General features: G+C 36.2%; 1 protein-coding gene across 9 annotated transcripts in view; it reads right to left on the bottom strand.

Moving 5' to 3' along the window:
• Positions 1–15998, bottom strand: part of GCFC2 (GC-rich sequence DNA-binding factor 2) — a 49164-nt gene that overhangs the window by 20798 nt on the left and 12368 nt on the right. For 5 of the 9 annotated variants that reach the window (XR_003721725.2, XM_015112563.3, XM_077958614.1 and 2 more), the window contains 7 exon segments: positions 13725–13840; positions 11429–11615; positions 9182–9305; positions 7774–7855; positions 7116–7228; positions 6155–6354; positions 4975–5125 (listed from right to left, as the gene is read on the bottom strand). Coding sequence is in view for 6 of the 9 variants with exons in the window: in XM_015112563.3 (XP_014968049.3) it covers positions 4975–5125; positions 6155–6354; positions 7116–7228; positions 7774–7855; positions 9182–9305; positions 11429–11615; positions 13725–13840 (973 nt within the window). In the remaining 3 variants the exon portion in view is untranslated. 9 annotated transcript variants of the gene reach the window in all.

The following is a 15998-nucleotide window of genomic DNA, read 5'->3' as shown; positions in this document are numbered from 1 at the left end:
ATCCACCACAATCAAGTGGGCTTCATCCTTGGGATGCAAGGCTGGTTCAACATATGCAAATCAATAAACGTAATCCAGTATATAAACAGAACCAAAGACAAAAACCACATGATTATCTCAACAGATGCAGAAAAGGCCTTTGACAAAATTCAACAGCCCTTCATGCTAAAAACTCTCAATAAACTAGATACTGAGGGAACGCATTTCAAAATGATAAGGGCTATTTATGACAAACCCACAGCCAATATCATACTGAAAGGGCAAAAACTGGAAGCATTGCCTTTGAAAAGTGGCACAAGACAAGGATGCCCTCTCTCACCACTCCTATTCAACACAGTATTGGAAGTTCTGGCCTGGGCAATCAGGCAAGAGAAAGAAATAAAGGGCATTTGATTAGAAAAAGAGAAAGTCAAATTGTCTCTGTTTGCAGATGATATGATTGTATATTTAGAAAACCCCATTGTCTCAGCCCAAAATTTCCTTAAGCTGATAAGCAACTTCAGCAAAGTCTCAGGATACAAAATCAATGTGCAAATATCACAAGCATTGCTATACACCAACAACAGACAAACAGAGAGCCAAATCATGAGTGAACTCCCATTCACAATTGCTATAGAGAGAATAAAATACTCAGGAATACAACTTACATGGGATGTGAAGAACCTCTTCAAGGAGAACTACAAGCCACTGCTCAAGGAAGTAAGAGATGACACAAACAAATAGAAAAACATTCCTTCCTCATGGATAGGAAGAATTAATATCGTGAAAAAGGCCATACTGCCCAAACTAATTTATAGCTTCAATGCTATCCCCATCAAGCTACCACTGACTTTCTTCACAGAATTGGAAAAAACTACTTTAAATTTCATATGGAACCAAAAAAGAGCCAGCATAGCCAAGACAATCCTAAGCAAAAAGAACAATGCTGGAGGCATCATGCTACCTGACTCCAAACTATACTACAAGCCTACAGTAACAAAAACAGTATGGTACTGGTACCAAAACAGATATGTAGACCAATGGAACAGAACAGAGGCTTCAGAAATAACACCACACATCTATAACCATCTGATCTTTGACAAACCCGACAAAAACAAGCAATGGGGAAAAGATTCCCTATCTAATAAATGGTGTTGGGAAAACTGGCTAGCCATTTGCAGAAAGCTGAAACTGGAAAATTCCTTACATCTTATACAAAAATTAACTCAAGATGGATTAAAGACTTAAATGTAAGACCTAAAATCATAAAAACCCTAGAAGAAAATCTAGGCAATACCATTCAGGACATAGGTGTGGACAGAGGCTTCATGACTAAAACACCAAAAGCAAAGGCAACAAAAGCCAAAATAGACAAACGGGATCTAATTAAACTAAAGAGCTTCTGCACCGCAAAAGAAACTATCATCAGAGTGAACAGGCAACCTACAGAATGGGAGAAAATTGTTGTAATTTATCCATAGGACAAAAGGCTAATATCCAGAATCTACAAAGAACTCAAACAAATTTACTAGGAAAAAAAAAAAAAACCATCAAAAGTGGGCAAAGGATATGAACAGACACTTCTCAAAAGAAGACATTTATGCAGCCAAAAAACATATAAAAAAAAGCTCATCATCGCTGGTCATTAGAGAAATGCAAATCAAAACCACATTCAGATATCATCTCATGCCAGTTAGAATAGTGATCGTTAAAAAGTCAGGAAACAACAGATGCTGGAGAGGATGTGGAGAAAGAGGAACACTTTTACATTGTTGGTGGGAGTGTAAATTAGTTTAACCACACTGGAAGACAGTGTGGCAATTCCTCAAGGATCTAGAACTAGAAATACGACTTGACCCAGCGATCCCATTACTGGGTATATACCCAAAGGGTTATAAATCATGCTACTATAAAGACATATACACACGTATGTTTACTGCAGCACTATTCACAGTAGCAAAGACTGGGAACCAACACAAATGCCCATCAATGATAGACTGGATAAAGAAAATGTGGCATATATACACCACGGAATACTATGCAGCCATAAAACAGGATGAGTTTATGTTCTTTGCAGGGACATGGATGAAGCTGGAAACCATCATTCTCAGCAATCTAACACAAGAACAGAAAACCAAACACCGCATGTTCTCACTCATAAGTGGGAGTTGAACAATGAGAACACATGGACACAGGGAGGGTAACATCACACATCGTGGTCTGTCAGGGGTCGGGGGGCTAGGGGTGGGATAGCATTAGGAGAAATACCTAATGTAGATGACAGGTTGATGAGTGCAGGAAACACTATGGCACGTATACAGCTATGTAACAAACCTGCACGTTCTGCACATGTACCCCAGAACTTAAAAGTATAATAATAAACAAACAAACCAACAAAAAATCCCCCTTAGCCCTACTTCCCCTCCTCTAGTATTGTTCCATTTCCTTCCTATCTTTTATGACAAAATTCCTCAAAGTATTATCTAAACTTCTATCTCCAGTTTCTCTCTTCCTACTTGTTTTTGATTTCCCTTAAATTAGGCCTTATCTTTTATCAGTCTACCTAATGCACTCTTAGCAAATCACAGATGACATTCACATAGCAAACTCCAGTGATTGATTGTAATCCTCATCTGACTTATCATCAACAATTCCAACAGTTGACCCTTCCTTCTTCCTAGAAACACTGTCTTTTCTTGGCTTCCAAAATACCACACTCTTAGTTTCCTGCCCATCTCTCTGGTCTTTGCTGTCTGCTTGTCATCTCTTTGACTTCCAAGTGCTATAGTATCTCAGGTTTCAGGTCACTTACCTTCTCTTTTCTGTTTCGGTATTCAAAGTCAATTTTATACATTAAATGCCATCAATAAATGTCATGTGGATAAACTCCAAACTTACACCTTCCAACTGGACCTCCTCCTTTAAGACTCACGTATTCAACAACGGACTTGACATTTCCACTTAGATTACAGATACTTCAAACTCAACAAGTCTCAAACTGAGCTGCTAAAACAGCTCCCCACATTAAGCTTACTCCTGTCAGACTTTTTCATTTCAGGAAATGGCACCTCTGTCCTTCCAGTTGCTCAGGCCAAAACCCATGGACCCATTCTTGATTCCTCTCTTTCTCTCTTGCTGGACAACCAATACATTAGCACATTCTGTTAGTGCTATCTTTGAAATATATGTAGAATTCAACCACTATTGGGACTCAGTCAGTGTTAATTTCTCACAAAGCTACTTATTTGTGGGACTGTTTCATCATTAGAATTTAGATTTTTGAAGCAGAGTGCTTAAATTAGGTACATCCATTCTATCATTAGTAGAGCTAGTTAAAAATAGTAACTTTCTAATACACCCCACAAATGCACCATAAGTTTCGCTGAAATAAAATCTTGAAAGTTTTTATGTTTTACTTTTTAAAAATTTTAAATTTATAAATAGAGATGGGGTTTCACCATGTTGCCCAGGCTGGTCTGGAACTCCTGTGTTCAAGTGATCCTCCCGCCTCGGCCTTGCAAAGTGCTGGGATTACAGGCATGAGCCACTGCATCCCAGCCAAAATCTTATAATCAAGTTGCCTAAGAAGCAATTATAGGGCTGATTGCTTCCAACTTCTAGGCTGGGCATGGTGACTCATGCCTATAATCCCAGTGCCTTGGGAAGCTGAGGGGAAGGGTCTCTTGAGGCCAGGAGTTTGAGACTAGCCTGGGCAACACAGCAAGACCTTGTCACTAAAAAAATCTTTTAAAAATTAGCTGGGTGTGGTGGCATGCACCTGGAGTCCCAGCTAATTGGGAGGCTGAGGCAGGAGGATCACTTGCCCCCAGGAATTCAAGACTGCAGTGAGCAATGTTCGCGCCACTGTACTCCAGTCTGGGTGACAGAGGAAGACCTTGTCTCAAAAACAAAAACACATAAAAAATTAAATAAGAGTTTTGCAGTCTTTGCTGTCAAATTTCTCTCTCAGTGACATAGTGAAACGGATCCTTATCAAGTACACAGATAAAACAAAAGACTTCACGCTAAGGTCTGAAGCACAAGCATTAATGTTAAGTGCTCATAGTTGCTAATGGCAAATGTGAGTGAAATGAAGCAATTTTTTTTTTTTTTTTTTTTTTTTGAGATGGAGTTTCACTCTTGTCACCTAGGCTGGAGTGCAATGGCATGATCTCACCTCACTGCAACCTCCACCTCCCAGGTTCAAGCAATTCTCCTGCCTCAACCTCCTGAGTATCTGGGATTACAGGTGCCTGCCACCACACCTGGCTAATTTTTTTGTATTTTTAGTACAGACGAGGTTTCACCATGTTGGCCAGGCTGGTCTTGAACTCTTGACCTCAGGTGATCCACCCACCTTGGCCTCACAGAGTGCCGGGATTACAGGTGTGAGCCACCACTCCCAGATGAAGCAATGTTTTTTAAAGGAAAGGGTAAGAAACATAATTAGAGAAGGGAAAAAAAGGACACATGTAGTATGGATGGAAATATGCTAAAAAATGACTGAAGTGTCACAAAAGCAGCAGGAATGCCACAAACACTAAACTGATTTTAAATACTGAGTGACTGAAGGTAAATAGAAAACAGAAGGTAAGTGACCTGAATCCTGAGATACTGTAGCACTTGGAAGTCAAAGAGGTGACAAGCAGACAGCAAAGACCAGAGAGGTGGGCAGGAAACTAAGAGTGTGGTATTTTGGAAGCCAAGTAAAGACAGTGTTTCCAGGAAGAAAGAAGGGTCAACTGTTGGAACTGCCAATGATACATCAGATGAGGATTAGAATCAATCTGAGTATTAGCAGTTTGGTAGCCAACCCCCTGTACAAACACGTATTTTTTAACCAGCTTACATTTGACAGCTCTTGAGTTTTACTACATATAACATTTCCTTGTGTTTAAAAACTTATGAAAAAACTTTGTGAATATAACAGAAATTAACAACCTTATATACTCTGTCAGAAAATAATTTAATTTTACCAAGGTTACGAAGCAGTACCTGTAAGTCGGGGAATAATTGTTTTGTTGATGACTGTAGACAAGATTTTTTTATCTGAACTACTTTCCTTCTTTGAATCTTCTACACTGCTATCCATAAATTCTTCTACGGATTTGAACCATGGCATCTCTTTTAAACCTGTGGAATCCAACTTACAAAGAAAATGATAAAAGTTATAAAGAAATCCTTCAACGTTAGTGTATTTTAAAATAGCTTTTGTTTTTTTTCCAATAATCACCAGTGCTTTTCTAAGGATCAGAGGACACTAATTCCCTGTTTTAACACTAGACCACCAAGGCTAGGCAGGATGGCAGGACAGCATGACTGGGATGTGGTGTCTAAGTAGCATAACAAGAAGCCGCATTTCATGCATTCAATTACACAACAAACACTCAACAACCACCTAGTGTGTGCCGGAGCCTTTAGAGCCTACCACGTGGCAAGTACTCTGCTAGGAGCAAAATATACATTTGTTAGGCACTTGAAACAGCCATGGAATTTGTTTATAAAAAAATTCATCCAATTCAAGCAAAGTTTATTTCTGGCCCCTTCAATTCCCATAAGCATAAATATGTAATCTGTATATGATTTAGTTAAAGGTTCTATTACACAGTAGACAGTTGCTAAGTTCATATTTCTTTTTTCTTCTTTTAGTCAGTCAAATTCACTGAATAGAGTTTATATTTCTTAACTTAGGATCTAAATATCTGCAATTTCTAGCTCCTGAACTAATATTTCTCCCTTTATACTTTTATGAAACACCTTTCCCTTTCTGATTCATCCTGTTTATCCCATAAACCCTTCAAAGGCTTGCATTCCACCTCCTCAATGCAACCCTAAGCAACTCCTCCCAGTATGTCATCTCCAATTCAAGAATTCTTGAAACGAGGCTTCTATAGCTACTTTCTCCAAACCCAACAGTACTTTATACTTTCTGGGAGGATTTTAAATTTAATGTACAAGAAGCTAAAAAAAAATGTGTTTGCTTTACTGATGTTAATGATGCTCAGCCTAAAAGTCAAGTGGGAGCCAAGAAAAGAAGAATGTAGCTGAAAGCACACATTTTCTGACTATTGTTCCCAAATCTAAGGGTAAGGTATTTAATAGCTAACATAATAGTAAGAGAATTTAAGTATACTAATGTAATCAGGATAAATTTTCACATGTGAAGCATAAATACCTTAAGAGGATTCCAGTCAATCAACTGAACTCGTACTAGGGGATTTAAAAGCTTTGGTATGCACAAACTAATGAAAGCTTCATAATAGGAGTCAGGAAACTTTTCTCGCCATTGCTGAAACTTCAACAAAATATTCTGGATGTTACAAAAATCATCATGCACATCTTCAAAAACTTTCTTCTGTTTCTGTAAAATGTCACCTGTAAACAAAATAAGTCTCTTTATGCATTTTAAGTTGTGAACTTTAAGTATGCTTCCTTAAAAACATGGTCATGCCAGACTGTAATCAATTGACCTAAAATTCCGTCCTTTTATATTAACATAAATTTTTATTAAAAAAATCACTTTAGCAACAAAGTAATAATATCAACACTAAAAAAAGCTACCATATATACCCCTGCTATATGCCAGCAGAAATACATTAATCTCATTTTACCATCGTAGCTATCTTCCCTACCATATAGGTATCGTCTACTTATTTACAGACAAAACAACATCAAATTTAGGGAGGACAAGACATTTGTCTAAGACTACACAGAATAAAATCTCCCTTAGAACCCAAATTTATTTAAATCCAGAGCCCAGAAGTTTTGAACTATACGCATCTTATCTTCTCACCATGCTAAAAAGTTTCACCAAATTCAAATATTTTAAGTTAAAAACGACAATCTAGAAACTATGTGTGGTAAAGAAATGAAATGAAGATGTTCACTAGTAATAGGAGAAAGTCTAAGAGAAAAAACTATGAAGATAGAAGAATACTTACAATGCTCCTTCCTTCATTTTACTCCATTATTCAGAGGTAGGAAGAGAGTCTTACAGAGGAAAAATGTGTTTCATTTTTTCTGAATTTAACCAACTGTTTTATATAGCTTACGTACTTATTAAGGGCAATCACAGCAAAGCGTTTCTCACCATTTCAAAACTCAAACCATGATATATTAGAAACTTGGTAACTAACCTTGGCTTTTTTGGAAGTCAATCATCTCTGCTGAAGGCAGTTCATCATCACTAGATGTCCCTTCCTGATGGTTACAATTCCCAGAAAGCATCCTTGCTTGTCTTCTTTTTGTCCTATATTTTGCAACAAACCAAAAATAAACAAAAAGTAAATAGATCTTGCTGAAAATAAATGCTTAAATTTTTTTTTTACCTCTTGCTGAAAATAAGTAATTTTATCATTTATTTTAAATGGTCAAAAATATATCAGTGCACAATTTTATTAATATTTTTGACATTTTTAGTTTCATTAGTTTGAACTGGTGGTTCTCCATTTGTTTTTTTGTTTTTTCTTGTAAGATATTCCCAATTAGGACATTCCCATGGGCTAACCAGATTCTGAAGAGGGGGTAATTATAATTAGGAACGGTTTCTAGTTACAAGCAATTCCCAGCCTGATAAATGTCATTTTACCCATTCCTTTTAACTGATCCAAATATACCAATCTGTCTTTAAAGCAGTCAAGGATGGTTTTACTTAATTTTGCTTTTATTTTTATTTTCACAAATTAATAACGTATATCAGGTATACCTAATGACATCATGTGGTTAATTACATTTAAGTAGTGAAAAGTACTTGCTCAATGATGCTTTCTTTAAATCTTCACTTTATATAGGTACCTTCGAGATTCAATCTCTTCTAAAATCCACTGAGTTTTTTCATCTACTGCTAAGTTTCCACTTGTGGACGTCTCATCTTTGCCTGTTAATAAATAAAATTGACTTCATACTACAAATTCTCAAAAGAAAAAAGTAAAATGCTTTGAAAATAAAGGTAACATCATGAATGTATAAACATATATGCATAAGTAAATACACAAATATGCTTAAATTTTGCAATTAATTATGCAATGAAATTTCAGTGTTAACTCTTTATTGCAAGATTAACAGGCATGAGGTTCATTGGCCTAAAAATGTATTTTGGCTGGTGAAAATGTTAACCTAAAAACGTACTTTGGCTGGTGTACTGTTGCTATTGTTGAGAACAGCAGCAAAGCTCTACCAAAAAGTTTCATTTCCTTGTATTCTTTTCCAGTAGTTTTTACCAGTTTTTTTCCATAGCCAAATGCAAGAAATATTGGCTTTATCAATACAGGAGTCCCCCCCTTAGAATGTATCCCCTTAGAATGTATTTGCAGGGGATACATTCTAAGAACCCCAGTGGATGCCTGAAACCGCATATAGTACCAAACCCTATTTGTTTTTTCCTCTATATACACACTTATGATAAAGTTTAATTCATAAATTAGGCACAGTAAGAGACTAACAATAGCAATAAAGTAGAACAATGAAAATATACTATAATGTATGTTATAGGAATGTTGGGTATCTCTATCTCAAAATATCTTATTGTACTGTACTCATTCATTTTTGGACCATTGTTGACTGAAACTATGGAAAGCAAAACTGCAGATTAGAGGCACTACTGTATTCTATTCACATTATTTCTTATTTTAATATGTAATACCATTATTTACGATCCATTAAGTGTTGTGTGTTTCACTGAAAGTCACTTTGCCTTTGCATTTACTAGCTACTTGGTTACGGTCTTTCACTATCTCCTGATAGCACCTTAATCAAAGGAAGATATCTCTGAAAGTACAAAATCAATGTGAAAAAAAAAAAAAAAGGAGGCATCCATATTTTGTATAATGAAATCTTAAAGATAAATCTGTATTGAAACTCACCAGAACCAATCTGTAAAAGGACTTTGAAACTATGAAGTTAGATTTCTGACAGAGTCTAAAGAATTATGTGAACTTGTCTCAAAACATTCTCTAAAAGGCTATGTACATATTCTGTCTGAAATAGTAAATAATTGGAAGTTATGTTTATTTTTTAGTCTTGGACTTAATTTAAAACATTCTTAAGTCCTATTTCTAAATGCTTTGAGTTTTTGGAAGTTAGTGGGTAAAGGGTTTGTGGGAAAATACATGAAAAACATGTTTATAAAAATAAAAATATTTTTATTCTTCACATAATTTAGCTTAATGAATAATAAATTGTATTGAACAGGAAAAACACTAACGTGATAACTGTTGTAAATACGTTGATTCATGTTTTAATTCATCTTGCCTGCGTTTCATAAAGGTCATAGCTTGTTTTAAAAGGAGTGCATGCATGGATGATTCTATTTCTTGGATGTTGATAATCTGAAATACATATATAAGTAATATTTTGTAGGTCATCGATAATGAAATATATATATACACAAAAGTAATATTTAGAAGATACATAAGCATATTTTTATGCTTAATTCTCAAAGAAACATTCCCAATACTATCACATCTCAAGTATAAAACATTGTGTGCAACAGACCTAGCTGTCAATACTTTTAATATTAAAAATCAGAAAATTGACTGTCTCCTGGAACTGTTATAATTATCAGAGATATATAAACTAAATGGGGGCCAGGTGTGGTAGTTCATGCCTGTTATCCCAGCACTTTGGGAGGTGGGCAGATCACCTGAGGTCAGGAGTTCAAGGCCAGCCTGGCCAACATAGCGAAACCCCTTGTCTACCACTAACAATACAAAAATTAGCCAGGCGCAGCAGTGCCCACCTTCAATCCCAGCTACTCAGGAGACTGAGGCAGGAGAATCACTTGAACCCTGGAGGTGGAGGTTACAGTGAGCTGAGATTGCGCCACTGTACTCCAGCCTCGGCAACAGAGCAAGGCTCTGTCTCAAAAAGAAAAAAAAAAAAGAAACCAAATGGGATGGAGTCAGGAACATGCATTAAAGTTTGAGATAGAAGATTTTTTTCTGAGATAGAAGAATAGGAAAAAATGAAGGGTAAAGATGTTTTCACAGGCTGAGGGTGTGGAAAGTAGGTGGGGGCACTCAAAGCTGGTAAAATTTGAAAAATTGGGGAATGGAGGAAAACTAACCAGAGACAGGTAACAAAGTTGTGATGTGATACAGAAATGAGACTAGTTGAATTTGAAACGCTCGTATTTTGGGGAGCAACAATTCCTCCTACGCCTTTGATACTCCACAGCTGCTGCTATGAATATATTAATGCTCAGGCTGACAAAATTTTAACAGTGTAATTTTTCAAGGAGGAATGAAAAAAGAAAATTACATTGTAATACTTCAGAAAGTAACTACCAAGTGATAGTAGAAGATAGCCAACTTAAAACAACAATTGGGACAAAGCATCCCATTGTTTAGCAACATTTTAATTATAAACAAAAAATAATGTGGGCTGAGGGCGGTGGCTCAGGCCTATAATCCTAGCACTTTGGGAGGCTGAGACAGGTAGATTGCCTGAGCTCAGGAGTTCCAGACCAGCTTGGGCAACATGGCGAAACCCTGTTTCTATTAAAAATACAAAAAATTAGCTGGGTGTGGTGGTGCACGCCTGTAGTCCCAGCTACTTAGGAGGCTGAGGCACAAGAATCGCTTGAACCTAGGAGGCAGAGGTTGCAGTGAGCTGAGATCGTGCTACTACACTCCAGCCTGGGTGATAGAGCGAGACTCTGTCCCCCTCTTCAAAAAAATAAATAAAATAAAAATAACAAAAATAATGTGGAAAGTAGAGTATAATTTATTGTAATGGTTAATCTATTTTTAAAAACGGACAACTGAAGGCCCACCCTAATGTAAGAACTTAGTATGCATAAATCAAAAACTAAAAACAAAAATCTCAAAACATCTGAGAGTTGAAAGAAAAACCATTACAAACGAATTCAAAAGACAAAACTGGTAAGTTCACAACAAGCAGGATAAAGCATTAAAAAATTTTAAGCTATAAAGAATTGTTCATACTCTGACAAAACTAGAAAAGAAAAAAATCTCTACTGATAACCACAAAGATAACAGGGCAAAGACAAGAAACAAATAATTCACAAGAAGAAAACCAGAGTTTGCTTGAGATCAGAATACGATATGTAAAAACAAAATCCATTTATTCCTAATCTAGTAAACTAATAAAACTGGCACAATCTTTCTGGAGGTCAATTTTGTAATGTTTCACAGGCCTTAAAAATATTTAGACTTAATAATTCATTTTCTTTGACTTCATTTTCAAGGAATTTTCCTTAAACAGATGAAATTGTAACAAAAATTTATATACAAAACTTTATACAATGTTACTTATAATAAAATAACTGCAAAAAACTTGAATATCCTACATTAAGAGAATGCTTACTATCATCTTATTTTAAAAATGTGTAGGAAAAATACTAGAGAAAAGTATCTAATTGTGAGATTTAGACTTTTCTTAATTGCATAAGGGGTTTTCTGCAGGAAATGATATAAATATTGATATGTACCTTTTCATTAAGGCAGTCAATTAAATTTTCCACATAAATTTTCATGCTTTTATAGAATTTACAATTTAGAACTTGATTTGATGAACTCTCTAGGTTCTGGATGGTACTCTTTGAGCTTTTGACATCTTGTACGTATTTTTCATACTCCCTCAGGTGTGAGCGGTGAGTTTCCTGTAGTAATGTTAATCTAAATAAATAAAATAAAACTTAGTTTATTTTTCAAACTTTTTCAAAAGTAGGAATCTAATGCACATATTTCCAAAGACCACCAAGGAAACTGACAATCATATAAATCTGGGTATGCAGACTAGATAAGCAAAGAACACCACAATAAAAGTAAACCCTTTAGCACCTGCTTAGGCCAAATACGCTCTCTTCAAGTTTTCTTGCATTTGTCTTTCAGAATCTTTCTTTGCTTTTTTTTTTTTTTTTTTTTTTTTGAGACGGAGTCTCGCTCTGTCGCCCAGGCTGGGGTGCAGTGGCGCGATATCGGCTCACTGCAAGCTCCACCTCCCGGGTTCACGCCATTCTCCCGCCTCAGCCTCCGAGTAGCTGGGACTACAGGCGCCCGCCACCACGCCCGGCTAGTTTTTTGTATTTTTAGTAGAGACGGGGTTTCATCATGTTAGCCAGGATGGTCTCGATCTCCTGACCTCGTGATCCACCCGCCTCGGCCTCCCAAAGTGCTGGGATTACAGGCTTGAGCCACCGCGCCCGGCTTTCTTTGCTTTATATAAAGGACAGTGAGAATTAAGAAATTAATCAAGATTATAATGTATAGTAGGCATTATTAATGAAATATTTTAGTTAAGTAGAATATTTCTGACTATAGCAGTATATTACATTACTTATAACTTGTAAGTAAATATTATGTAGAAAAAGCTAGGTACAGAGCAGGGTACATAATGTGCTTCCTTTTTTGTATAAAAACAGGGGAATATGTAAGTATATATGTGCTTGTAAAGATATACATATAGACCACCTCTGGAAGAAAACATAAGAAAATGGTAGCAATGGTTTCCTCTAGGGAGGGTGGTAATTTACTTTGTTCTGTATATCCTTTCCACTGGTTATTTTATGTTTTGACAATGAGAGTGTATGGTCTTTTTAAAATAAAAAACCTAGTTAACAAAAAATAAAATATAATAAAGTTATCCAGACAAAATAAAATGCTACAATAAATCAATGATCTGCTGCCTCTTTTTTATCCCTCATGCAAGGTTATCTTTGTACTCTAGGGGGCTGGCAAACTACCAGCCCACCCTTTGTTTTTATAAAAAAAGTTCTATTGGAACGCAGCCATGCTTATATGTTTACATATTGTCTATGGCTGTTTTCATGCTGTAATATAGAGTTGAGCAGTTACAACAGCAATCATCCAGTCCTTAAAGCCTAAAATATTTACTATCCAGTCTTTTACACAAAAAGGCACTTGCTGACTCCTGTTCTAGATCAAAATGTCCAACAGAGAAATATTAAAGTAAATTATGATATAACAACTATATGGACAAACATGATAGTTTTTTTAAAAAATTAAAGGCTATTTGGTAATATAGAAAAATGCTTATAACCATATTAAATAAAAAAGTAGAATTTTGTATTTACTGATTTTAACCATGTAAAATATGTTACAAAGACTAAAAAGACATTATGGTAGTCACCCCTTAATCATGGGGATAGGTTCCAAGACCCTCAGTGAATGCAAATAATATCAAAGCCTATATATGCTGTTTTTTCCCTATACATACGTAACTATGATAAAGTTTAATTTATATATTACATACAGTACGCCTGCACTCTGGGGCCATTATTAAGTAAAATAAGGGTTAGCTGAACACAAGCACTGTGATACTGCAATAGTTGATCTGATAACTGAGATGGTTACTACGTGACTAACAGGCTGCTGGCTTACAGAGCAAAGAGAAGCTGGACAAAAGGATGATTCTCATCCTGGGCAGGATGAAGCAGGGCAGCTCGAGATGTCATCACACTACTTAGAACAGCATGTAATTTAAAACATATGAACTGTTTATTTCTGGAATTTTCCATTCAATATTTTTGGACTATGGTTTCACTACTGATAACTGAAACCATAGAAGGCAAAAATGCAGATATGGGGGGACTACTGTATACAAAAATGAAATCAATTGTGTTAGTACGATAACACAGGAGATCCTTTTTTTCCCCTATAAGTTTGTTTAATATCAGTACTTAATATATCTAAAAGAATACAGTGCTATATCTCTAGTATTAAATATCTAGGACAAATGTAAATTTCAAAATAAGTATTGCTCACCTAGTATTTAATTGCTTCTTTATAATTTCTAAATTTACTGGTGTAAATGAAATGGAGGTATCAAATTTCTTCACTTTTGAAGATCCACTGCCACGGGAAAGATCTATGTCTCTTTCCTAAAAAAATAAAAATAGATTTTTACAAAACCATTTCATTTACCTTCGAAACATTAACAGCATGAAAAGGGACTGGATGATCCAAGGTCTCTTCAAGCTAAAAAATTCCATGTCTTTGTAATTTTTCATGGTCCCAATAAAATGTTTTTAAATTCAGTTTTAAAATTTAGAAGTTTAAATTCATACTTAAGAAGCAAATTCTAAAAATTACATTTTTTAAAAAGTTTAGTTTTGAAGCTAATTTTGGTTATGGTCTAATGTACTCTCAGAAAGTCACCCAGTTTTTTAAGAAACAACAATCCTTCATGAATATTAACTTGCGGAGCAGACAGACCTGTCTGGCTGACCTAACACCTATTTCCGTGATAGAAGTACCTATTTAACTCCAACTCCATTCTAGTCAATGAAAAGTAGATGGAAGTCTGCTGGAGGATGTGTAGGTAAAGTTTTTACTTTTCTTTAAGACATTCTTTTTTTTTTGAGACGGAGTCTCGCTCTGTCACCCAGGCTGGAGTGCAGTGGCGCGATCTCAGCTCACTGCAAGCTCCGCCTCCCGGGTTCATGCCATTCTCCTGCCTCAGCCTCTCAAGTAGCTGGGACTGGGACTACAGGCGCCCACCACTACGCTTGGCTAATTTTTTGTACTTTTAGTAGAGACAGGGTTTCACCATGTTAGCCAGGATGGTCTCGATCTCCTGACCTCGTGATCTGCCTGCCTCGGCCTCCCACAAAGTGCTGGGATTACAGGCGTGAGCCAACGAGCCCGGCCAAGAAATTCTTATTTGGGTTTTCTGTTCCTTGTAAAGAAATGCACTGCTAACACATATCTTATAAAATGGTATATTTCATATTAGCGTCCCCTGTCTAATTGCAGCTCCTCCACCCTTGGAATGTTCAAAAGATGCTGAAGAACCTCTATTTTACACAAAGACACATGAAGAAAATTGACCAGACATTTAGCCAATTTCACTGGCTTAGCTATTCTTTTTATATTTTCCATGAAGCATCATCTTTTGTCATTTCAATTCTCACCAAGCCTCCCATCCAGCTCTGCGCATACCTACAAAATCTCCAAACACTCTTGATATTTTGCAGTCAATGACCCATTCAAATATCACCAGTTCCGTGAAGGCTTTATCAAACTTACTCATTTACCTTCCCTCCTATAAAACTTGACCACCCACTTGCTCCTTTGTGCCACCTCAGGACCCTGCACAGAGTTCTGTCACAGAACCTGTAGGATTTCACTATAATTGTTTTGTTTAGTTGTCTTCCTTCCTGCAAAGGTTGTACAACGTTGTAAGTGGCCGTAGCAGGCTAATGGTGACCCCATGAAAACATGTTCACATTCATGTTCATGTTCATTATATGGCAAAAGATGTAATTAAGACTTTGAGATGAGGTGCATATCCTGGATTATCCCAATGGAGCCTGAATACAATTATATGTTCCATCCTAAGAGACAGGGAATTTTGGGACACAAGAGAAGAAGCAAATGTGAAGACTGAACAAAGAGAGATGAGGCCACAAGCCAAGGCATGCCAACAGCCACCAGAAACTAGAAGAGTCAAGGAATGGATTCTCTTCTAAGAGTTTCTGGAAAGGGGGGATGTTCTACTGACATTTTGATTTTGGACTTCTGGCCTCCAGATCTGAGAGAGAATAAACTTCTATTGTTTTAAGCCACCAAGTCTGCAGTAATTTGTTACGGGAGGCACAGGAAACTAATACGGTGGCCAATGGTAGCTTTTCAATAAAGGAATCAGTAAATGTACTCACATTAGCAATAAAAATGCAAATCAAATAAGTGTGAGATTCCATTTTCACCAACTATACTTGCACCTGAAGAGGGCAAGATTATAGTAAAATATTCCCATGATATTGGTGACATTACAGATTGAGCTAAGTTTTCTTTAGAAGGCAATAGAGAAAAATACACTAAGTGCCATAAAAACATTCATCTCTTGATTAGTAATACAGTTCTTGGTAATTATTACAAAGGAATAGTTCAAAAACACACATCTGAACAAAAGAAAGAAGAGGAGGAAAAATAATTAAATATTCACTGATTCTTATTTGTTAATAAAAAAAAACCAGATTGCAAAGAACCTAAATTGTCCAAAATGAAGAATGGTTAAGAAGATTATGATTCAGTGAC

The sequence above is a fragment of the Macaca mulatta genome, chromosome 13 (genome assembly GCF_049350105.2).
Source record: "Macaca mulatta isolate MMU2019108-1 chromosome 13, T2T-MMU8v2.0, whole genome shotgun sequence".
In the NCBI taxonomy this organism is placed as follows: Eukaryota; Metazoa; Chordata; class Mammalia; order Primates; family Cercopithecidae; genus Macaca; species Macaca mulatta.
Note: the sequence above shows the minus strand (reverse complement) of the source record. Positions and strands in the feature narration are given on the sequence as shown.